Source organism: Mytilus galloprovincialis, chromosome 1, assembly GCF_965363235.1.
Source record: "Mytilus galloprovincialis chromosome 1, xbMytGall1.hap1.1, whole genome shotgun sequence".
NCBI classification, from domain to species: domain Eukaryota; kingdom Metazoa; phylum Mollusca; class Bivalvia; order Mytilida; family Mytilidae; genus Mytilus; species Mytilus galloprovincialis.
The window spans coordinates 109,104,912-109,130,398 of NC_134838.1; the positions used below are offsets into that span (position 1 = coordinate 109,104,912).

Genomic DNA, 25,487 nt, shown 5'->3' on the forward strand with positions numbered 1-25,487 from the left:
GCTTATATTTTTCACCACAACAGTTTTAGCTATTACCTAATATTATGATTTACCAGTTAGGTCTGTAATCTTCTAAATAATCATTCCATATGACTATATAATAGGTCTTTATTGCTGAAGGCTGTATGTTGATCTATAGTTGTTAATTTCAGTGTCATTTGATGAGAGTTATCTCATTGGCAATCATACCACATCTTCTTTTTCATATTTAGTAGATTCTGACTTCCAAGGAACAGAACAACAAAACTGAAGATAAATAAGTTTATTTACTAATAATTTGTATAAAGCCAACACAACAGTGATAGCACTACAGTAGATTTTATACCAAATACACATAAAAAGATTTGCACCAACATTCAAAATCATTGCACTTGTATATTCAACTTTGACACAAAAGTTGATTGGCTTTGAAAACGCATCAAGGCCAATCTTATTTCAAAAATCTTTCCCCTTAGCCTCACTTCAAGTGAAATTAATATACCGGTACCTTCATAATACTACATTCACATCAAACATGATGATGAATTTTAACTTCTATGAAACATATAATATTTGATATATAACTTCTTTTCATTGAAAAATTTATATATTGTATGAAAATCAAACTGACTAGCAGAAACAAAAATACACAAAGCATCCAACTGATTCAATATCTAGATTCCCATTAATCTTAAATAGTTACAAAATCTAGAATTACAGATGTATGCAGCTGATGGTGTAAGCTGAGAGCTCAAGCAGCACAACCAAAGGAAAATAGAAGCAAAGTTGTATAAACAATTATGGATAAAATAAAATTGTCATTATTAATTTACGATTAAAAGATGGAATTTAGAGCAAAGGAATATGTACTATATTAATCCATTTTAATCATGTTTCAAATCAAAATAAAATAGAAATCCCAAACATCACATATATTACCTTTCATATATAAATTACTGAATTGAGTTACATCCATGCTTAGGCCTAAGCGTATTTTCTGTCAATAGTAACAAAAAACATTGCAATAGGAATACACCTGTACAAAAGGAAATATAGAGATAAGCCAGAAATTATTTGAATTCCCACCAGCTGCATTACCCATAAAAATATCCTTCAAAACCAAATTTTGAATGTCATATTGAATGAGATACATGAAAAATAATCAATTCAATAACTCACATGATTTGTTGGACAGTATACCATGAATAGGTTATATCTTTTGTAATGATTTTAACAAGACAAGGAGTACAATTTCTCTCTTATGGTAAATTTCAAAAGTAACTATTGTACATGTATAATGTCATTAACATGAATTATTTCCATTACAGTACTGAACATGTGCATAAAATTATCTAAATTAATGTTGGATGGATTATTTGATTCCAAAAAATAATGTTCCTCACTAAGGGATGGGACCCAGAGAAGGCACTTTCAAATCTCAACTATGGTTTGGGGTCACCATTCATAGTGGAGATGTTAGTGAAATTTTTATTTGGCCCTACAGGTGGTTATCCAATTTATAAAGTGCCATTCATGGATACCATGTACATTTTCATGGAAAAGCAAGGATTAAGATTCCTTTGTTTAAACCAGTTAAATATATATTGTGACAATAATTCTACATTTAAAATGAAACAAGTTGCCTTTCAAATAAGTTCAGTGCGAAAGCTGTGAAGATCCTGCTTAAATAAGTGAATAGAGGGCACTACCCCTAAATGAAAGGTTGTACAATTTTAGAGTAGACTCGAATTAGACTTTGGAAGGATATAAACATAGATTCAATTAATTTCTCTGAACAGCCTTTGTGGTAATATATGGTGAAAATCAATATTGCAAAGGCCATTCAAAATATAATGTTCTGTTTTACATACCAAGTCTAAATCTATAAAAAAATAAAAAAATAAGGACTCTAGCAAAGGTTTTCATACATTTCATATAATATTTTAGTTTTATTAGGTTTCTAATTTTTAGTGGTTGGTGGTTCAATCAAGAAATACATCATGTGTATAAATTGTAATCAGTAATAAATGATACCATCTGTCTGAATTAAGCCAACTTGATAACAATTTGTTCCCACACAATTATCATATACATGTATTATATATATAAAATAAAGATGTGGTATGAATGCCAATTGGACAATTCTCCATGTTTATGTTTATTTCATAAGTTTGATTGGATCTTGCATTTTTAAACTACATTAAAAAGTTAACATACTATAAATGTATCAATAAATAAATAAATAGAGATCAAAACAAATATCCCCAATATAAATCAATTTCAAAATAAAATAGTTCGAAAAACAGAGCATTACATTTGAATGGCTTAATTTGGTTTTATAAAATTAACCTTTTCATGAAATAGAATACTATATACTATGATGGTGCTGATGTACATTTATTATCATCTATAGAAAGCAGGGAAGGAATGTTTTTCTTGATCTTTGTGGTGTGGTCTTTGTAACGACACAAAGGATTTCCATAGACATTAATCTTCACTAAGCATTTGTTGTTCTCTAGAATATATAAATCCTCTGCACTATTCAAATCTGAAAAACATGTAGAAATCTATTTGTAATAATTATATAAATATCAACAAGGATAACAAAATTCTCAATTTTCTTAAAGTCATATGAAACGAGTAAGTGGTGAAAAATAATGTTTATCCAATTCTTGAACCAATGCATGTATATATCATAAATGAAGTCCTCTGTGCACGAATTTCTCATTTTTTACGCATATATATGAGCCAGTCCATGCGAAAAGGTACAAAAAGTCCTTTTGGTAAACTTTACAGGACAAGCTATCAAAGTTTGTTATAATATTTTTGAAAAACGATTTTATCCGAAAAAAATTACATTAATGTAAACATTCATAAGATTGTCAATTCTATCCCGAATTTGTCAATTAAAACAGCAAAAGACGTAGAAATATCTGAATTTTTGGTATTTGAGCAAGTGTAAAATCATTTGTTATTTTCTATACCGACCAGAAACTTAAAATTTTACGACACTAAAGAGACAAAAGTCAATAATTTTCTTCAGTTTTACCGGTTTAAGGAAAGAAAGACAACATTAAAACATGAGGGAAAATACAAAAACTATGACCTCTTGTGTTTTAGAAATTGAAATTTAAGTTAAGTTAAGTTATTTAATATTATATAAATCAACCGTTGTTGCACGGGATTCGAACCGTTGCCTGGTCTGATTGCATTGATATCAGCATCGTAAGCGAGAGCCTTATCCCCACTGCTACCGGGGTTAACATTATCAATTGGCAAATCAAGCCATTTAAACTGTACTATGAAAATGATTGAAATATATGAAATAATTCATTAAAAATCATGATAAAACTAAAAGGCGGGGGGGGGGGGGGTCTCAACACTTGCAGGTGCGTGTAGCTCACAGCTTAAGGATATGAGGAAAAGTAAATGTGTTTTATAAATCACAAGTCTACTACCAATAATTATGCACACTTTTTAGAATTTCGTAAAATTTTCGTTTTTGTCGAGCCTGCAACTTTTGCGGTGTTAGCTAACTTCTTAAAAGCTTTATATTTTAGAAGGTGGAAGACCTGGATGCTTCATACTTTGTATATAGATGCCTCATGTTACGAAGTTTCCGTCAGTCACATGTCCAATGTCCTTGACCTCATTTTCATGGTTCAGTGACCACTTGAAAAAAAAGTTCAGATTTTTTGTAATGTTGAATTCTCTCTTATTATAAGTAATAGGATAACTATATTTGATATGTGCGTACCTTGCAAGGTCCTCATGTCTGTCAGACAGTTTTCACTTGACCTCGACCTCATTTCATGGATCAGTGAACAAGGTTAAGTTTTGGTGGTCAAGTCCGTATCTCAGATACTATAAGCAATAGGGCTTGTATATTCGGTGTATGGAAGGACTGTAAGGTGTACATGTCCAACTGGCAGGTGTCATCTGACCTTGACCTCATTTTCATGGTTCAGTGGTTATAGTTAAATTTTTGTGTTTTGGTCTGTTTTTTTCATACTATATGCAATAGGTCTACTGTATTTGTTGTATGGAATGATTGTAAGGTGTACATGTCTAGCGGACATATGTCATGTGACCTTGACCTCATTTTCATGGTTTAGTGGTTATAGTTAAATTTTTGTGTTTTGGTCTGTTTTTTTCATACTATATGCAATAGGTCTGCTATATTTGTTGTATGGAATGATTGTAAGGTGTACATGTCTAGCGGGCAGATTTCATGTGACCTTGACCTCATTTTCATGGTTCAATGGTCAAAGTTTTTGAGTTTTGGTCTATTTAAAAAATACTATATGCAATAGGTCAACTATATTTTGTGTATGGAAATATTTTATGATCTTTATGTCAGTAGCGCAGGTTTCTTTTGACCATGACCTCATTTTCACGGTTCATTGCACAGTGTTAATTTTTTGTGTTTTGGTCTATTTTTCTTAAACTATAAGTAATAGTTCAACCATATATGTTGTATAGAAGCATTGTTAGCTGTACATGTCTGCCTGGCATGGTTCATCTGACCTTGACCTCATTTTCATGGTTCATTGGTCTGTGTTTAGTTATCTTGGTTAATGTTAAGTTTATGAGACAGTTGTAATAAAGCTTTATACTTAGGACTATCAACATAATATCAATGATTAGTATAGAAGGCGAGACATTTCAGCGTGTGCACTCTTGTTGTACCTTTTCGCATGGACTGGCTCATATAGATGATATCGGCGAAAGTACCAAGCAAAGCCTATGTATAGGAAATAAGTGATTTTGCCATAACTTTTAGAAAAATTAACATATTTTAGATGTGTTTTTTGCAAACTAGATGTTTTGATAGATGCTGAATCCATTTGAAACTTCAAATCATTGCTAAAATATTGGGAATATGGACTTTTTGCTGATTGGTGTATGGTTGCTAAGGGAAGAATTTTAGTTGCTAGGGATAATTGTATTTCAAAATTTGCATTAAATTATAACGTTGGATATGAAGTATTATAAGTATTTCGATATTTCATTGCTTTTTGGCTATTTCGATTTTTTTGATTTTTTGTGATTTTGAAAATGATAATTATTGTTTAATCGTCAATTTTTTTTTTCTCTCTGTCTGTTATGATTTAACAAATATGGCTACTCATTAAATGCCGTGTTTGAAGCCAAAGTTTACCAATTGTCACCTTATAGTAAACAAATAACAAAAAGCATGGTTATTGAGCACATGTTTAACATGAACAATCAGATAATTGTTTATTTTAATGACAGATCCATGAGTATTGCGACCACCGTATTTTTACGAGGAGGGTTTCGCTCAGGTCACTATGCTTACGGAAAATATGTCAGCGAATTAAAAATAAGTAAACTTCTTCTAAATGTGAACAAATTAAAGAATTTTCCTCAGAAAAAAGTATATGTACACAAGTTGTATAATGAAAACTATCCATTTAGTTATAAAAAACATATGCATATTTTTTTTTTAATTTGAGGTTTCTTATGACTTTAAGCTGTTAAAGGACAATAGCCAGAATTTAAGACTTGGGACTGGCAAATATCCAGTAAACTGTATTGAGGATGAGCTCTGAGGATTTAACATTTTGTGTGATCACATTATAACTTCTTCTTACTATATTGCCCTGCAGTATATAGTCAAATTGATATTGGAAAAGTCAGTCAACAACAATTCATGCCATCTAAAAATGTGAAAAAGAGATGAACTGGTTCCATAATTCTCAATTATAGTGTAATGTTTCCTATTAAAGCAAAGTGAATAGCTCTCTTCAGAATTAAATAAATGTTTAAGGATTTAAGATAAGAAGTTTTAAATTTTTCTTTATAAAAACTTTTCTAATAAAGTTTTTTTAATACTAAATTGTTTGATATGAATACAAGAGATGTTTAGTGTATGTCAATGAGACAACAATCATCAACTCAGATATTCACAAAGATGTGTATCATTGTCATCTAAACTAACTTTCTTACCATTTATTTTAACAGATAATTCACATAACTGGTGACAGTGTTGTAATCCATCTAAATCTTTTAAATGGTTGTTATCTAGACATAAACACTTAAGGCATCTAAGATTTGAAAGTGACTTGACTGTGGACAAAGCATTATTGGAGAGGTCAATTGAGGTTAATAGTAACATCCATTCTGTATGATAAAGTGCAGTAAGTCCTTCATCTTTCAAGGACATTTCTCTTGCATTTTTGTCCTGAGTTTCTAGTATACTCTGAAGGATGAATTTGCTTTCTGAAAAAAAAGTTGTTTAGAGTTATAGAGATACCAGTAAATTGTTTAAAGCATTGGATACTCAGAACATGATGTTTTAACAAAAATCAAATTCCATATAAACCATTGCGGGTGCATAAATAGTTTTAGGTTTTGTCGATGAATACACTAAAAGTTTGTTGATCATTTATGTTTAATAATGGAAAGTAGATATTGTGACCTTGAAATTTGTACAACAAAATCAACATGGTCATGTTCTTGCCAAGGGAGATTCTAATTTGGTGAATGTCAGACATATGGTTCAAAACATCTTTTTGTTGTTGTCTCAGTATAGTCTATTAAAATTTAGGCTGTAACCTTGACATTTGACAGACTGACCTTAAAAGCAATATAGACCTTTAGTCTTTATTACATCACATTTAATTCATATTTTAAATTAATCACTTTAACTAAAATAGGCATTCTTAAGTGAATTTCCTCAAATACAACTTTCACAATTTCTAAAACTTATTTGGTCATTCTGGATAAGTTCTAATTTTGTATTCTTAAAAGTCAAAAATTAAAAACCATATTGGAAAAGCCGTTATTGCCAACAAGGTCTCTTTATGTATTTTAAAACTGTTATCATACAAGTATATTATGATATCAAAATAGAGAGAGATATGCCAAGTATACAAACTAATTGTGAACAACTTGAACTAGAATTGCAAGTAAATCAGACAAAATTTGAAAAGTGTCATGAGAACAACAACAAGGTGATTCCAGAATGATGACTTAATCGTAATGTATTGTATACATGCACATAATTTGAACATTGAAACTGGAAGGTATTTAAATATAAACAGAAACGATAGAATATGTAATGTGTGCAACTGTGATTCTGTTGAAGATGAATATCATTTTATTTTAGAATGTATTGGATACAAAGATATTCGTATGAAGTATATCAAACCTTATTATTGGAGAAATTCATCAGTATTTAAACTTATACAATTGTTATCTGTTTGTAATATAAAAGAACTTAATAATTTTGGAAAGTATTTATGTATTGCCGAAAAAATTCGTAATCGTTGAATGTGTATATCATACTTTTAACTAAGATTGTTTAATAATGCTAATTAATATCATGCTTCTACATTTGTTTTTATTAATTGTATTAATTGCATATTAAAATGAATTACCTTATTGTAATATTTGTTGCTAATTATATCTAATGTAATATTTATTGTACTTGATACCTATTAGCAGTATTGCTTTTGGAATAAAGAATAGATATCTAATGTCAGTAAACAAATATAATTCTACTTGAAACATGTGAAACATCTTACTTGTATCTCTGTAATAAGCCTCTCTCTTAAGGTCAACTTGTATCAATTGGTCTATGCATTCTCTTATTTCTAACTTGTACATGGAATGTGTTCTATCTATTGCCATCATCAGTGAAAACATTGTAAGAAGTACCCCTGTTAAACAATTTTAAGGATTAAATTGGCTCTTTTAAATTAATTAAATTGAAAGTGTAAAATAGGCAAATTAACTCACAAACAGAATTTTGCAGGAGGATTCGTACAGACAGAAAAATATAATGCCTTTAGTTACAACATAATAAGTAGGACACAAAAATACAGTAAACGACTTTCTAATCTAAGTTTTTGACACAAATGAGATCTTGTAATTTAAAGCACATATAACAGTTTGAAAATAATTGATCACTTTGTAAAATAGTTTAAAGTTGTAAACTCTTGATTGGTTTTTCTGTAAATTTTACAAAATAAAAACAGCAAACTTACATTTATTATCTGGTTCTACACCGTGTAATTCTTTAATGGATTCTAATTCAGTTTCTAAAGTGGAACTTGTAGCAGCACTTAATTCATTACTGTAAAACAATTATGTATCATATAAATGGTTGGTGTGTACAGACAAAAATAAATTAACATGCCTGTTTTAAAATGTTATGGTAAAAGTAGTTGAAAACAAATTCCTCTGAACTAAAATTGCGATGTCTGACAATGATATTGTCAATATTACCAATTTTGTTTGAGAAATAACTTTTTTTTGTTGCTAATTTTAACATGGGCAATATATTTGTCAATATAGTTATAAAAAAGTAAGTTAGATTAAAATGTTGACAACTGTAATGCTGGCATCATAGAAATATTTTGTAGTGGACCTTTGGCTGATATTTCAATTTTAATTGTGACATCAGTCACGTGGACACCATGTTCTTCTGGAATTAGAACATACCTTTGTTTACAAAGCAAACAAAGAAAGTAGTATTAAAACATGATTGGATGTACCTAAAACGTGATCCTGATTTAAAGTCTGCCATTACCCATGCCTCTTCTTGGTCTGCATCTATCTGCAGTCCTTGAGAAAACTGTGTATCTTTATCTATATCAGGTATTAGTGTTACTGATACAGAAACCTCTTTCTCTTCTGGTATACTTTCTGTTAAATCTTTTATCTATAAAATATATACAAAAAATTCAATATTCCCTTTTATAATTATATTGTTACAGAATAAAATAACCATTAAAAATGTGTAAACAAAGATATGGTTAAATGACTTCTCCAATAAGAATTACACAATTGTTCCTTAATAACTTAATATATCAGGTTTTAATGTGAAATCAGTAATCATGCATTGAACCTCTATAAACTAAGTAATGATGGCATAATTATTACAGACTAAGATTTAATCTATTCAGACAACAATAAATATGTAAAACTTTCATGAATTTTATATGACTTCTTTATAATAAAACGACAGTAACAAGAACAAATTTTGAAAATCATATTTTTCAATTTTTTTGGTATTTTACTGATTAATTAATGGAGTATTATTGCAGCTAACATATGCATACAATAGAGGATTAAAGGTTTTTTATATCATACAATTACTTTGCAGTGGCTGATCCAGAAACATTATAATTGAATTGATTGCATCAGACTGTTGCAAGTATAAACATGGATGTGTGGGTCATATACACCTGTTAATAAGAAATTGAAAAAAACCAAACCCTCATTACCCAAAGCACACTAAATGAAGAACTTCCTGTTGGGGTTTTCCATTGTCCAGCTACAGATTTTCCATGTATACTAAGTATTAAACTGTTCCCTCTTCCAACCTGTTCAAAAGATAGTTCAATATGTTAAATTTTATCATTTCTACCAGGTAATCATATTTATTAACTCTTTAAAAGAGCAACATACATGTATAATAATAACAAAATCTGAAAAAAAACATATAACTCATGTGAACTTCAACAGCTTAAACCCTAAAACGGTCATAAATGAGTTTATTAGCTACAAGAATACATGATATGGTTATCATGAATCAAAAGGCTTTTCTGTGATCGATTGATTAAATGTGGCAGAAAAACACAGTGTGTCAAGTAATTGATATAGTACAATATTATGTCCTACTAATGATGCCATAATTCACATATTATTGTTTTCATGACAAAACGGCCGTACTTTAACCTATAATGGTTTACTTTTTAAATTGTTATTTGTATGGAGAGTTGTCTCATTGGCACTCACATCACATCTTCCTATATCTATTTACCATAATTGGTCTTGTTAATAAAACTGTTATTCTTTTTGTCTTTCTAGAAGCATGAATGCAACTTATCTGCTGCTTTTTCTTGCCTGTAAAATATAATCAAAAGATATCATTCAAAATCAAATTAGAATTCAAGAGTCTCTTTGTATTTAGAGCCAATGTCACATTCAAGGTATGAGCGAGAGCTATGCTGAATTTAAGAAGTTGTAAAAGTATGATGCCATAACTTCTGTGTTCTTCAAGTTCAAAGGAATAATGTAAGGTGAACTAATAAATTTTTAAAAGAGGAGAGCCTTGAAATCCATTTAATTAATGAAAAATATTGTCTAAATTGATGCTGAGAGTACATTCAAAAATAATAATCAATGATGCATTACAGTTTAAATGTACATGTGCAAATAATAAATTGTGTATGTTGTTAAATTAGCATTTTCCAATGTTCATAATAAAGCAAACTCCATCTTCCATGAAATATTTTGAGTATAACAAACCTCTGCCTAGAAGCCATCTATGATAAAACCAAGCACTTTGATCATCAGGATCTGTAAATACTGCATTCTGAACTATTTCAAATTCTAAAATGTAAAAAGAAATAAGTATCACACTACAATGTATGTTTTATCACACTACAATGTATGTTTTATCACACTACAATGTCAGTTTTATCACACTACAATGTATGTTTTATCACACTACAATGTCAGTTTTATCACACTACAATGTATGTTTTATCACACTACAATGTATGTTTTATCACACTACAATGTATGTTTTATCACACTACAATGTATGTTTTATCACACTACAATGCTGTTTACCAATCTTCTATTTGTCTTTTCCATGTGGAAATTAACAAAAACTAAATTGTGTCTTCCTCAATGGTAACTTAATTTTAAACTTGTAATTAATCAAGTTTAAAAGTGTATGCATGCCATCATCTATCTTGGAAAGGAAATATTTTTGGGTCTTTTATAAAACAGCAAGACATTAGAAATATAATATAAAATACTATATGGACTTACAGATGTCTCACATTATATTTGTACTGAACCTTATGTTACCTCAATGTTAGGATTTTTGTTTAACTTGTCATTGATGGCAGCCATTTAGTTGTTTTTGTAATAATATGAGACAGGGGCACAACAACACTCAACAAAAGGACAACTGTTGAATCCTACATAACTGGATAATATACATCGGCATCTGTATCTGTAATGTATGATCACTTACAATTACGTAAATTGTGTATGTATATCTTCCTAACACATCTTTTTATTCATAATAATGAATCAATAACCTAAATATCATTTGACAATCCATATTTTTTTTTAAAACAACCTATATCATTGACCTCATATTAATTAGTGACCTTTTAAAATGACATCTTCTTGTACCCATGCTGGTTGTGTTGGATCAGGATGTAACATAGGTAATAGTTTACTTCTGTAGTGCCAGGATGAGTAGTTAGAGAAATTTGTGGTTATCTTTTGTGTAGTAAAACCTAATTCATCATCAAGGCTTACTTCTGCCATCATGACAACAAAACGTCTGTAATCCCAACAATGGACTGGAAAACAAAATAATATTGTCTGTAATTTGACCTGTGAACTTATTTATCAAAGGCACGATGACACTGGTGTTTTATATTGTTTAATAAAGTAACTGTTATAACCTGTTTGTTTAGTACAGTAAGATTTGCTCATGTAAAAATAAGTTTCAGACAAATTATGTGATTTTGTTTATATTGAAATGAGCATGTGTGAAGATAATTTTCAGATTGAATAAAGTTGAACACATTGATGTATAGTTTAAATAAATCAATACATAGCAATGAAAGATATCATTGCACACTTTATGATAAAAAAAATTATATGCATCTGTCAGAATGTTAAAATTTCAAGTCAGCCATGCATTTGTAATAATTACAACTTTGAGCTTTTGTCTTCTCATGACTTTTTGTATGTGCTTATAATTAGTGTCCAATTTGATAAGAAAGACTTTTTCAAATGATTTTCATAGCTTATTCTCTTGCTGTCCTGTTTCATCACTGTCCTAGTGTAGGGAACATTGAATGTTCTTAAACATGTTTAAACCTGCAATATTCTGTATGTGGAGATTTGAAGCCAGGAGACAAACTTGATGGTTTGTTATTGGTTGCTGTTTGCCATATTTGTTTTCCTTTAGTGTATTCAGGAATAAATCAGGCAATTAGTTTTCTCTATTGATTTTTTCACCTTTATTCTATCAGATGCCTTTTTAAGAATACTATATTGAATGGGTTTTCCTCCTTGTTGAAGGCTGTACAGTGCCTTATAGGTTGTTTACATATTCAGCCTTTGTATTTGTCTCATTGGAAATCATACTACACGTCCCTACTTACTGATGCTGATTGTGATACATGATCATGCACTGATTTCTAATATAGCTTCATTTTTTACAGCACTAATCAAATATAAATTATAATGCAATTATTTTGCAACAATTGTTCTGATTGGATAAAAGCAAGCGTAAAATTCTCTATCTCCTTGTCCGTAACTAAGGAAGCCGACATTTTGAATTTCGGAATGTATTGACATGTTATTTCTACAATAATAAACAAAATACTCACTTGTTGCGCCTAAAGATCTTCTTTTTATCAAATTTTATTACATTCTGAAGCGGCACAGAAGCCAGAAAACGCCCGGTGTTTATGTTTGACACCGGAAGCATACTTATGACGTCACCTAGTGTAGGGACCAAAGAAGATAACATCTTTTCGCGGAATTTTCTTTAATGAACATTTTACACCGAAATAATGATTGAAATTTAATTGTAAACTTGATTTGCATTAGAATAGAGATAACTGTATTGTATTTGAGGCTTTGCGGACGTCCATCGGTAGTTTTACTGTCGCAAATACCCGTTTACCTGTCTCTGCTCCGCGTCGCCAGGTAAACTAAATTTGCGACAGTAAAACTACCGATGGACGTCCTTAAAGTTTCAAATACAATACAGTTATCTCTTAAATGTAACTTATATATTTACTTACAGTTTCTTTCATCATAATCTAAGAAAGTATTGCACAGTTGTAGTTCTCTATCCCAGTCTGGTTTGGGCATGTTCTCCATGATAAAAGTTCTGTGGTGCCAGGTACCATATGATTTAGGATTTACCTTTAAACAACTCTCCAGGAAATATAACTCATTCTCCATTATCTTCTGAACCTCTTCGGTTTCTCTGTAAGTAAATATACATTTGTAAATATAGTTTCTTACGGAAAACAGAAATTCACTTTCAAAGTATGTGAATTATGGAAGTAATTAAGTAATTTAATCATTCAAATGAGACAAAACATAAATAAATTTTAAAGATTTTGAAGATTTGCTTGCCCTTCAGGAAATACAGTCGATGCTGAAAGGCATAGTTTGCAGTAGCCTTCATGTAAAGTGTGATTATAATCGATTTTACCTGGTCTGAAGGAAATTAACAAATATTTCTTTTCTAAAGTTCCATAGTGTGTAGAAGTCAGGGTTAACAGCAAGAATTTCTCCTGTTATCTTCAATCCTTCTTCATCATATTCTCCATTCTCTCTCTGTAATTATATAATCAATTTTTTAAATATATTATTTTTCAGATGTAGATCACCATAAAAATTACTTCTACTGATTTTCAAGATTAGAAATAAAATCAAGCTGTTAAAGTAGAGATGAATAAGTTAAAATGGTGTTGGACAATAAAAACGTTCCCATTATGCATGACATGTAAGAGGCGTATGAAAATCACAAAATACAACTTACCATATTGAAAGTCTTTTAATTCCTACAGTTGCATCTGCATCAAGTAAATTCAATAAATCTAACAAAACTTTCATATTTTTTTACTTTTTTTAGTGGGGTCTTTTAGTTTAAATAATCTGACAGTGTGAGTCAATTTCTGTTCTTGAATAGTTAACATTTGATGACCAGTGGATATTATATATGGTTCTTGGTTGATACTGTCTCATAGCTAATCATACCATATCTTTTTAATTCAAACCGTAATAAATTGCTTAGCTGAGTGCAGCCTGATACAACTGCAGAGGTTGAAGCCTGAACAGCTGGGGCAAATTTGGACACAATATTCAAGCTTGATACTGTCATGACTGTCTGAATTTGGATGATTAAATTTTTGACATAGAATAGCTTCTAACAAAACATAAATGTCAAGATCTTACAAATATATTGCGCAATACTGTGCAATTAAAGATTCTTCTTGAAATTTTTCAAAATTTGAAATTGAAAAATTTGGAGCAAAAAAATTTGAACCCCTTAAAAAAATTAGAACCCTCCAAACTTTTGAATCCCCCCTTTTAGCAATTATCCCCACACTCATTCCCAGCATTTCTTTTGTAGTATGGAACCTTGTGGTACAATTTCAGAGAGACCAATACTGTTAAACACTAGTTGGAAACTAGAAAAATGCTAGTTTTGGCCCCTTTTAGGCCCTTTATTCCAAAACTGATGGCACCATAACCCCCAAAATGAATCTAAACCTTCTACTTGTGGTATTAAACATTGTGGTATAACTTCAGAGCAATCAAAATACACAATACACAAGTAATTATCCTGAAAGTAGAAAAATGCTTGTTTTGGGCCCCTTTTGGGCCCTTAATTCCTTAACAGTTAAAACCATCATCCACAAAATCAATCCCAACCTTCCCTTTGTGGTATTGAACCCTCTTGAGAAATTTCATAGAGATCCATTCTTTTTAACTTAAGTTATTGTCTGAAAACTAAATGTGTCTTCGGACAACCATGACGACGACACAGACGCAGACAACGACAACATCATACGATTCCAAAAATTTGTTTATGGTCGTATAAAAAAAAAAGAACGCTCCTTATAACTTGCAGTTTTTAAATCTTACCTTTTTAAATGCAGCTTTTGTGCCAGCATTGTAAAGTTTCAACTTTTTCTCTCTTTCTTTTCTCTTTGCTTCCTGTTGTTCTGCAGTAGTTTTCACCTTTAACCTTCCATGCTGAAAAAAATAAAACTATAATTATTCTATTCATTAAACATATAAACTCATTGATTAAAAAAAAAAAAATGTTTCAAAATTGTGACCTGGGCTAATTAGCATGTACATATACATATAAAACTATATTTCATTTTGAAAAAAACTTTAAAACTACATTTTTGTACTTATTATAAATGACAAATGGGCATGATTAAGTAAGAAGAATGAAACAGAATTAATAAAATGTTGATTTACCCACTATAACACAAGAATGAAGTCAGACAATCATGTAAACCTTAATTTCAATTATAATTTATAACATATCTAGTAATAATGCATTTGGAAAACAAAATCAAAAGGGAATGAAAAGAAAAAGAATAGCTAAAAGCTATCAACTGCTTAATAAAACCACTTTTTGAAAATTTCAGTAAAAGTAATTGAACCATATTTCCCTGCAAGTTAAAACAAGAATGTGTCCAAAGTACTGTACATGGATGCCCCACTTGCACTATCATTTTCCAAGTTCAATGGACCGTGAAAATTGGTAAAAAATATAATAAGGCAAAGATCATATCATAGGGAACATGTGTACTAAGTTTCAAGTTGATTGGACTTCAGCTTCATCAAAAACTACCTTGACCAAAAACTTTAACCTGAAACTCGCACTTTCATTTTCTATGTTCAGTGGACCGTGAAATTGGGGTCAAAAGTTTAATTTGGCTTTAAAATTAGAAAGATCATATCATAAGTAACATGTGTACTAAATTTCAAGTTGATTGGACTTCAGCTTCATCAAAAACTACCTTGACCAAAAACTTTAACCTGAAGTGGGACAGACGGACGAACAGACAAACGAACAGACGGATGGACGAACAGACCAGAAGACATAATCCCCCTCTACTATCGTAGGTGGGGCATAAAAAAAATGCTATGGAGATCCTGCATAGCTAACAAATAACTACCCTAATCAGGAAACAGATAAAATAAATTGGCTTTTTCTCTCTCATAAACACAAGTTTCATAAAAATTGTGATACATGTACAATAAATGAACAATACCATATTGAATTCCAATAAACAAGTAACATTAGTAGATAAATGTTTCTATAAACTTAGAACCCCAATATATTGACAGAATAAACATTTTTGTATGAATCATTGTTAAGTTCAAATTTATATATAAAAGTTACAAATCTTTAATAAGGTATGTAACGTTTATAAATAAATATGACCAGAATTATATAATGATATATCTTTGTAATGTACATGACCAATCATAATGATTCACTTAGTCAGGTGTTTGATTCTAGATTACCTTTGATTTGTTTACTTAGTACATGTACTATAATAACTGATAATTGTGAATCAGCTATCATTCTTCTCATATTTACTTGTATAAATAAAAGATGATGTGGAGTATATGACGATAAGAGGGCAGCTAAACTTTTTTTTTATTATAACTTATAACATCACCCATTTTGATAAGAGTTTATCACCTGGCATCAAGAAATAACACTTTTAGTTTTACTTAAATTCTTATTTCTTGTAGACTTCTCTGTGATATGTTAATGTATGTTTAATTTTCGCCTCTGAAATTTACAATTTGGAAGATATGTTCAAGTAAAGAACACATATATGAAAGAAATGTGGGCATAGTATCAATGAGAAGCATCTCAAAAGCACAATATAAATTTAAAAAAAATAAACTTCCAATAATCTTTTACATTTTGTGTTGTTGAAGTAAAAATATGAAAAGTATTTTTTACTGCACAATACTGACATAAACTTTTAATAACTTAGATGTCTTTTTATACTACATGTATTTATAATGTATACCCTGCATATTCTTGTAAATCTACATGTAATTAGTTACTTTAAACTTGTGATTTTTTTTTGCCAAGATTAGTGTTTTGGATTTTGACCAGTTAACTCTCTTTTTTTAAATCTAAAATTATTATTAACTTCCAAGTAACATTTGTATTCTAACATACAAGATATCACTTTGTTTTTATCATTATTTGTCACATGTTTATCAGATTAAGGTAGATGCAGGTAAGTGAGATACAAAGGTCATTTTCTGGAACAAATCAGTAAAATTAGCATCTGTATGTCCGCCTTTGTTAGATAATTATCTAACAACTACATCATGTACTTGTATAGATACATGAGTCACTGATAACCTGAATACAGCCCTAAATATAAACTATCTATCTAGGCTATAACTTCATTCTTCCTTACTTATCAAACAAAGCACAACATAAATTACAAAACCCAGACCATGCGGGAGATAGTACACTTACAAGCAGGTCAATGTGGAAACCAAATTGGTGCCAAGTTTTGGGAGGTAATTTCTGGTGAACATGGAATTGACCCTACTGGATCCTATCATGGAGACAACCCTAACCAGTTAGAAAGAATAGAGGTGTACTACAATGAAGCCATGGGTGGCAAGTATGTACCAAGAGCCTGCATGGTGGACCTGGAGCCAGGAACTATGGATGCCGTCAGAAGTGGTCCCTTTGGACAAATATTTCGTCCAGATAACTTTGTGTTTGGCCAGAGTGGTGCAGGAAATAATTGGGCCAAAGGACATTATACAGAGGGGGCAGAGTTAGTGGAATCGGTTATAGATGTTGTCAGGAAGGAGGCAGAGAGCTGTGATTGTCTTCAAGGATTCCAATTAACACATTCCATTGGTGGTGGGACGGGATCTGGTATGGGGACTTTGATTATAGGAAAGATCAGAGAGGAGTACCCTGACAGAATAATGAAAACATACACTGTTGTTCCTTCACCAAAGGTAACTAATACAATTATAACCAGAGGTGATTTATCATAGAAAAAAAAGTCAGGGACCTCCTACATACTTGTTGTTGTCATATATATGCATATCTTAATGTTTTAATAATTTAAAGAATTGGGTGTTTATGGAAGATATTTTATTGTTCCTGTTATATTCATTCAAAACTTTTACAAAAAGTTTAGAGCTTAACATATATATATATTGCTAGGGCACCTGTCAGTTGTAGAAGTCTATATGTTGCTGTCTAGATGCCTTAAAATGTTTTTCTTATTGGTTTCCTTTTTTCATAGATGATAGATATAAACAAACCACACTTCTACTTTTCTTAATTTTGTTAATCCCCTATTTTGAATTGATGAAACTTCAAACTTTGATCTTTTGTGTGTGCATTTTAAATTTGAGAAGGGGTGGGTGGATGAATACAAGTAGACCAATCAGTACTGTAAACACAAATAATAAATGATTTTAATTTCATCAGAGCTGCTTAAAAACAGTTAAATTTGATAAAAGACTAAAACAAAGTCACATAAGGGATGAATCCAGTATTTGATAAAACAAGACAATTTATGTTGAAATGATTAGATTAGAGCTGATTACTATTCTTGTGCTTTTACAAACAATTTTGCATGTACACATTTATGAAAGCCATGAACTCTGTTCTGGACTTGATCAATTTCTTATTCCAGTCTGTAAAAATATGATAAAAAATTGAGACAAAACTTAAAAATATGGATAAATTTGCAAAAAATATGATTGAAATTGATATAAAATATGACAAACATGCATATATATCAAAATCATTATTTCAACTTTTTTTTACAGGTTTCAGAAGTTGTCCTTGAACCCTACAATGCCACGCTGTCTGTTCATCAACTAGTTGAAAATACAGATGAAACCTTTTGTATTGACAATGAAGCTTTGTATGACATTTGTCTCAGAACACTCAAATTGAAAACTCCATCATATGGCGATCTTAACCATCTTGTATCTCATACTATGTCTGGTGTTACAACTTGCTTAAGATTTCCAGGGCAGCTCAATGCAGACCTTAGAAAATTAGCTGTTAACATGGTTCCATTCCCTAGATTACATTTCTTCATGCCAGGTTTCGCACCATTAACTGCTCGTGGATCTCAGTCATATCGTGCCTTATCAGTTGCAGAACTTACACAGCAAGTTTTTGATGCGAAAAACATGATGGCAGCTTGTGATCCAAGACATGGTCGATATCTGACTGTTGCTACCATATTCAGAGGCAATCTATCCATGAAAGATGTTGAAGAACAAATGTTAAACATACAAAATAAGAATAGTCAATATTTTGTTGAATGGATTCCTTGCAATGTGAAAACAGCTGTGTGTGACATCCCTCCTACAGATATGAAAATGTCTGCTACATTCATAGGAAACAGCACAGCTATTCAAGAGCTATTTAAAAGAGTTTCTGACCAATTCACAGTAATGTTCCGTAGAAAAGCTTTCCTGTTTTGGTATACTGGAGAAGGCATGGATGAACTTGAATTTACCGAAGCTGAGTCTAATATGAATGACTTAATTTCAGAGTATCAGCAATACCAGGATGCTACTGTAGACGATAATCTGGGTGATGAGGAGTATGAGGAGGAGGAAGAACAAGAGGCTGAGGGAAATCAATAGAAAATTATACTCAAACCAAAGAACTTTATCTAACAATTATGTGTCAATTCTCAACTTTGATTAAAACATGTTCATTTGATCAGATAGGGCTATGTTCACTTTGATCATTCATTTTTAAGATTTTAGATGTTGACCATTCAGTGAATACTTGATTTCATGGTTTTGCCAATGTCTGCATAAAACCCTACTTAAAATTTATACTTTGTTGAACAGTTTAAACAAGAATGTGTCCTCAGTACACAAATGCCCCACTCGCACTATCATTTTCCATGTTCAGTGGACCGTGAAATTGGGGTAAAAACTCTAATTTGGCATTAAAATTAGAAAAATCATATCATAGGGAACATGTGTACAAGGTTTGAAGTCGATTGGACTTCAACTTCATCAAAAACTACCTTGACCAAAAACTTTAACCTGGAGCGGGACAGACGGACGGACTATCGTAGGTGGGGCATAAAAATGAAAACAACACAATATAAATTTCATGCGTCTGAAGTGCTTTTTCGGATGTAGCTTCATTGGAAATGCTCAGAGCAGAATATTTGAAAGCCAAAGATGTATAAAAATAGAAACAGTTGAACAATTCTTAATTCACCTTTACCCACAAAAAAGAATGCAAATTGGAATAACACTGAATCCACATGTGTGTACAGGAGAAAAATTCTAAATGTTCCCAATGTAAAATCATAATTCTTATGGTTTTGACCATATAACAAAAATAATATTGGACAAACTTTAAAAAATATAACTCCATAACTAATGCTGAGTGGTATAAGTGGTCGAACTACTGTATCATTCAGCTTGTCAACACTGAGGTTGTGAGTCCTAATCATGCCTGTGACAGGTGCTTGACTCCAATCTTAATTGACTTGGATTGTCAGTTTTCTTACCAAAGGTTGTGGTACCCTCCAGCTTCCTAGGCCTCCACCAATAAAAACAGCTGACTACCACAAAATAGCACAAATAATGCTGAAAATGGCATTAAAAACCTATCAATCAATCTAATTACATTGTATGTATTACAGCTGAAGATTATGACAGAAAAAAAGTACATCTGCAAACTAAAGAAAGATTGCAAAGCAAAATTTATGTAGATAATATAATAGTTGCCATTTTGTAGCCCATATTCAACACATTAGAAGGTAAGTAAGTTCTTCTTGAATTCAAAATTGTGAAGAAAAGGAATAAATATATAGGGTATAATGTGTAAACAAATCAACAACACAATACAATAAACAAAGACAGGTTAACAAAATGGTCTTCAATGTTAGGCAATGCAAGTGACAAAACATTCATGACATTTAGTATAATAAATTAAATAAAACATATCTTGTTATTCAGCGACCATCCACTTTACAAAGTCTTTGGTATTTATTAGCCTTTTATCGCATTTATATTCATATATTTAATAAGACAGTGTCAAATACATACATGGATATTTGGTATAAGTATTGGTTTTAGGTCTACCGGTATATTGATGGATAGTTTATACCAAAACAAATGGTCTTCAATGTTAGACAAGTATTCATGATGTATAATATAATGACAAAACTCAGAGGGTGAAAGAGAAGATTGTAACCCCAAGAAAATATTGTCACCTGATGCTTGATTGTAGCCCCAAGAACACATTGTCAACTGAAGCAAAGCTACATTGTATGTGTTACCGGTATTTTTATATTATCAAATGAAAAAGTCTATAAATCACTGTCATGGCTGTCTTATAATGGTTAAAACCACAGGACTTTTTTGACAGGTATAAAATTGCCTCAGTTTAGGGGTCCTGTTAATTATTTGTGGAAAATTGAACGAAAATCAAAATTCTGATGTAATGAACATGTACTTAAACGCAGGTTCCTGCATAATATAATATTTTAGCTGGAAAACTGAAGGAGGAGTTAGATGGGAAAACTTCTTACCATGTCTAGAAAACAAAAACAGGGAAATATAGTATACAATGTACTATGCCCTACATGTTGACACAGGGACATGCAAACTGGATAAAAGACTCAAATGGTTGGACTGAACAGTAATAATGGAGAAAGTCTATATGCATATCAAACTTTAAGATTTGAGATGTATATGAAAATATCAAATGGAAATACATTCCATGGGACACAGATGATGCACCCGCTTGTAAATCATATAAAGTTACAAAGGGACATAACTAGAGAACAGTAAAAGTGACAATAACCAAATTTGTTTTTGATATGAGTTAGAGAACAGCAAATGATTATTCCATTTGTAAACATGCATAACTCTGGAATGGTTAGAGTGACACCACCAAAATTTAAACTTGATCTGTATTTTGTTGTAATTAGCATTGTGTATAAGTTTCATACCATTCAGTTGAGGCAAACAAAAGTATAAAGAGAATGGAAATGATTTTTTTTACATTTTTTCCATTTGAGAAGGGACATAACTCTAAAATGGTTATAGTGACCACACCAAAATTCGAACTTGATCTGTGTTTTGTGGTAATTAGCATTGTTTAAGTTTCATTATATTTGGTTGAGGTCAACTTAAGTTAGAAATGCAAATGATAAAATCCAGTAATTTTCCAATTTGGAAAGGGGCATAACTCTAGAATGGTATAAATGATGCCACCAAAAATCAAGCTTGACATTGGGCATAAACCTGTTCCTGTTTTCTTGGATTGTGTTGCCATGTTAATAAGTTCTACGATTTCCTGCAATTTCTTTGTCTGATCACCAAAACAAATATAAATAGCAATAATATGACGACACACATAATTTGCAATATTAGTCTGTTTGTGTTCATATTTTAACTACCGGTACATAATAAAATGAATGTAACACTTATTCAACGTATCATCTTCAAGATCTGTAGCAAACAGAATGAGATGATTGGGGTGATGTTTGAATTCTTGTCAGATGCTAGAAGAATATTAGAATAATTTAATGTGGTACATTTAATTTTGTCACTTCAGGAATGAATTATAAAACAATGGATAAAATAATACTTCATTATGAAAAAAGTAGTAGATAGAATTTCTTTGTTTACATTGAAAATGTCTTCATAAATATAATTCCTAATGACAGGAACAACATAAGACATGTTGTCAGAATGAGATAATTTATATGTGTTTCTGTATATTAGTTACATTTTCATCAAAAGTTATGCTGGGAATAAATTGTTTTGCAATTTAAATACGAAATATTTTATTATTATTTAAAGAAAGCTCAATTATGAACATAATCATTAAAAGCATAGATACAACAAAGAATAACATTTAAACAATCTTAACTAAAATTAATACTACACAAGTATCGAAGTATATGTGTTCCAAGGGGTGTAACTCTAGTGTAAAAATATAAGTAATTATTTACATTATAAGCAGTAAACAAAAATTTCACAATTTTTTAGTAAAGAGGTAAATATATACATGTATCTTTTGTCAATCCTAAAATCATGAAGCCAATAATGAAAGCTCCTCAAAAATTATGAATGGTTTTAAGTTATAGACCTAACAGTTTTTTTAATGTCATTTAATTTTATTGGTAAACATGGTCAAATAAAAAATAAAAATTTATAACCTTTATAGTACATTTTTCTGTACTTTTAATTTTGCTCAAATGTAGAATTATTTTACAGACTTAGTCTTGCATGTACAGCCACAGTACAGGTAAAATCTGACTCATATTAGTCTATCATCCCAAACTGCAGGTTCATGTACAAGGTGTATGTATCAGTTGAGTATCAAACCTAAGCTTATTACTGCATGTTTCTCTTCGTAAAAATTCTGCATCTACTACAAAATTTGAAGAATCACCCCCATGACAAATCATACACTTTCTCCACATACACATGTACACATAATATAAACTTGTGTTTTATAATGTGCAATCCAATACAGCATTGTCAAATGTGCATTTTTCCTTCTGTCTTCTAATGGTGACCACATTAGTTGTTCTAAAATATCAGTAACTGATAATCTGTTCCAGCCTCAAGTCAATCTGGCCCCAAGTCGATCTGTCCGAAGTCAATCGGCCCCACGTCGATCTGGCCCCACTTCGATCCGGCCCCATAATAAATGATAAGGAATAAACTATGTAGACTTTTAATCAGAATAAATGGAATTTGTAAAAAGTATCAATGATGGATGAGAACAGTTTATATAGGAGTACTAGTAAGATGAAATATTTTCAATCCAATGGAACCTATAAAGTTTAACTCATCACAATGACTTGTTTAATCAAATCTTTAGTCTATTATTATAATTGGTTTGTTTATTCAACAATTGTTTGATGATTGTGAACTAAGGTAATGCCACTTGTACTCACTTAATTCAATCAAATCCTGATTGACTTGAGTTACGTAATTAACAAGGTACCCGTCTTTGTAGTTTGATCTTTTGTATTGTGTTATGTCTTATATTAATTAATTGTATCTTTTTTTTCAGGTAAAATCAGAGGATTTTTTAACAAAATGACAAAAAACCTTAAACTGATAATGCCTTAAAAGCCATGTACGACATAGAAATAAAAAGCTATTAGCTACAAATTTTTTAAGAAAAACTGGGAATTTGAGGAATATTTTAATATTTTGGACTTAAAAGATACCGCTATTCTTTATCGATTTCGAACGACCAATAGCAAATAGCTGATTGAAACAGGGAGGTGGCGAAACATATTGAGAGAAAAGGGTGACAAATATCACTATATATTTAAATGTACTTTTTCGATCAAAAACGAACAGAATATTTATCCTCCTATTTTATACAACGACATACTACTCGGAACTTCTGTCGAATACACGAACACTAGTCCTGAAGAAACTTTGTTTATTGGTAAAATATATTAATACTTTTGTTTGTCGTCCTGGCTAGCGGCAAATCATATAACATTTCTCAATTTGAGAAAATTTAAGAATTTAAAAAAAAAGTTTGTGTGTTTCAGCTTTGGGATCGACTTGTACCGTTGTGTATGTAACTGTTTGTTATTACAAGTGACAGGATGAAAGACTTGTTAAGATCACAGTCATTTGAAAGAAAATGCTAAATATTGCTGCTGCCTACTGTTGATGTCTGTTGATTGTCATAAATTCTGTAATATACGTTTTTGATATAATTATACCCAAGAATCTTAAAAAATTATAATGAAAACATAATCAACATAGTTGTTTTATGCTCATCTGAAGAAAATATGTGTCAAAGGCCTTTTTTAGCGTACACCTTTTACATTGAAAGCTATGAATGTTTTTTCTTAAATTCAGTATTCCACGTTAAAGTATTTTTATTTTGCTTCTTTAAATGGTAATGAAATATCTGTTATCCATTAAGTCCAAAACCCCATGGGAGATTTACTGTGAACTGAAGTATGACAAATTAAAGCACAATACTTACCATTTTTGTGGGATTTGACACTTATCAGGTTATCTTACAGTCAGTGAGAGTACTTGAATATACGCCCAGTATGAAGAATGTTGTATCAGCTAAATGTTATCAGTACATTTAGCACTTTATCCATGAATCAGAAGAAAAAATATCAGGAATTTGTCTTTCCGGAAGTACGGGCATTATAGATCTCCACGCAAAAGAACTTCTTATTTTATAAATATCAAACCGATATCGGACCTGTTAAAATCCGGATCAAGATCCAATTATGTTTTTTTCCTAAACAAACAGATGTGCTGATAATGGACTTTGCTAAAGCCTTTGATAAGGTCAACCACAGCTTACTAGTAAACAAACTACATACTTACGGAATAAAAGGCAACACAAATAGGTGGATAAAAAACTGGCTGAGTGGAAGAACACAAACTGTTGTACTAGAAGGATGCAATTCAACATCAGTCCCTGTTGACTCAGGAGTACCACAAGGCTCAGTCCTTGGGCCAAGCCTGTTTCTATACTACATCAACGATCTGCAAGAAGATTTAAATGCTACAGTTCGCCTGTTTGCAGATGATACCATCGCCTACCTGACAATAACATCACAAGACAGTGGAAAAATACTACAAGAAGACCTTGATAAGTTAGCTGAATCAGTGGGAACAATTATGGTGCATGAAATTCCACCCCGACAAATGCAACATACTGAGGGTAACAAACAAGAAAACACCAATTCAAACTTCATACAATCTCCATGGTCACAATTTGGAAGAAGTGCAGGCAGCCAAATATTTAGGTCTCACCATTCAAAACAACCTAAAATGGGACCAACATATACAACAGATAACTGATAAAGCAAATAAAACACTGGGATTCCTGAGGAGAAACATCAGAATATCATCAACAAAAGTAAAGAGCCAAGCTTATATTGGAC

At 31.0% G+C, this 25,487-nt stretch overlaps 2 protein-coding genes across 3 annotated transcripts; one reads left to right on the forward strand and one right to left on the reverse strand.

Moving 5' to 3' along the window:
• Positions 1-247: 247 nt before the first annotated feature.
• LOC143050428 (geranylgeranyl transferase type-2 subunit alpha-like) lies at positions 248-24,744 on the reverse strand. Of its 2 annotated transcripts, none has more exons than XM_076223821.1 (13): positions 24,566-24,744; positions 14,656-14,766; positions 13,217-13,341; positions 12,798-12,985; positions 11,139-11,336; positions 10,261-10,344; positions 9,773-9,855; positions 9,234-9,332; positions 8,502-8,668; positions 7,992-8,080; positions 7,530-7,664; positions 5,950-6,222; positions 248-2,527 (listed from the first exon to the last, which is right to left on the reverse strand). In XM_076223821.1, the coding sequence occupies exons 1-13, from the start codon at positions 24,566-24,568 to the stop codon at positions 2,355-2,357; spliced, it is 1,728 nt and encodes a 575-aa protein (XP_076079936.1). In that variant the 5' UTR covers positions 24,569-24,744; the 3' UTR covers positions 248-2,354. The 2 variants fall into 2 exon arrangements, with proteins under 2 accessions (XP_076079936.1, XP_076079937.1); XM_076223822.1 differs by lacking the exon at positions 24,566-24,744 and adding an exon at positions 15,804-15,825.
• On the forward strand, positions 16,921-19,289 carry LOC143050454 (tubulin beta-1 chain-like). Its single transcript, XM_076223823.1, has 2 exons — positions 16,921-17,544; positions 18,370-19,289. The coding sequence occupies exons 1-2, from the start codon at positions 17,023-17,025 to the stop codon at positions 19,201-19,203; spliced, it is 1,356 nt and encodes a 451-aa protein (XP_076079938.1). The 5' UTR covers positions 16,921-17,022; the 3' UTR covers positions 19,204-19,289.
• Positions 24,745-25,487: the final 743 nt, after the last annotated feature.

Bases quoted from the DNA above. Each gene is read 5' to 3' on its own strand.
- LOC143050454 (XM_076223823.1), top strand. From the start codon at position 17,023: ATGCGGGAGATAGTACACTTACAAGCAGGTCAATGTGGAAACCAAATT. The intron at 17,545-18,369 runs GTAACTAATACA...TTTTTTTTACAG, and splicing joins CTGTTGTTCCTTCACCAAAG to GTTTCAGAAGTTGTCCTTGA.
- LOC143050428 (XM_076223821.1), bottom strand. The intron at 11,337-12,797 runs GTAAGTAAATAT...TTTGTTTTCCAG, and splicing joins AGATTATGATGAAAGAAACT to TCCATTGTTGGGATTACAGA. The intron at 9,333-9,772 runs GTAAATAGATAT...TCTTTTGAACAG, and splicing joins TATTAACAAGACCAATTATG to GTTGGAAGAGGGAACAGTTT.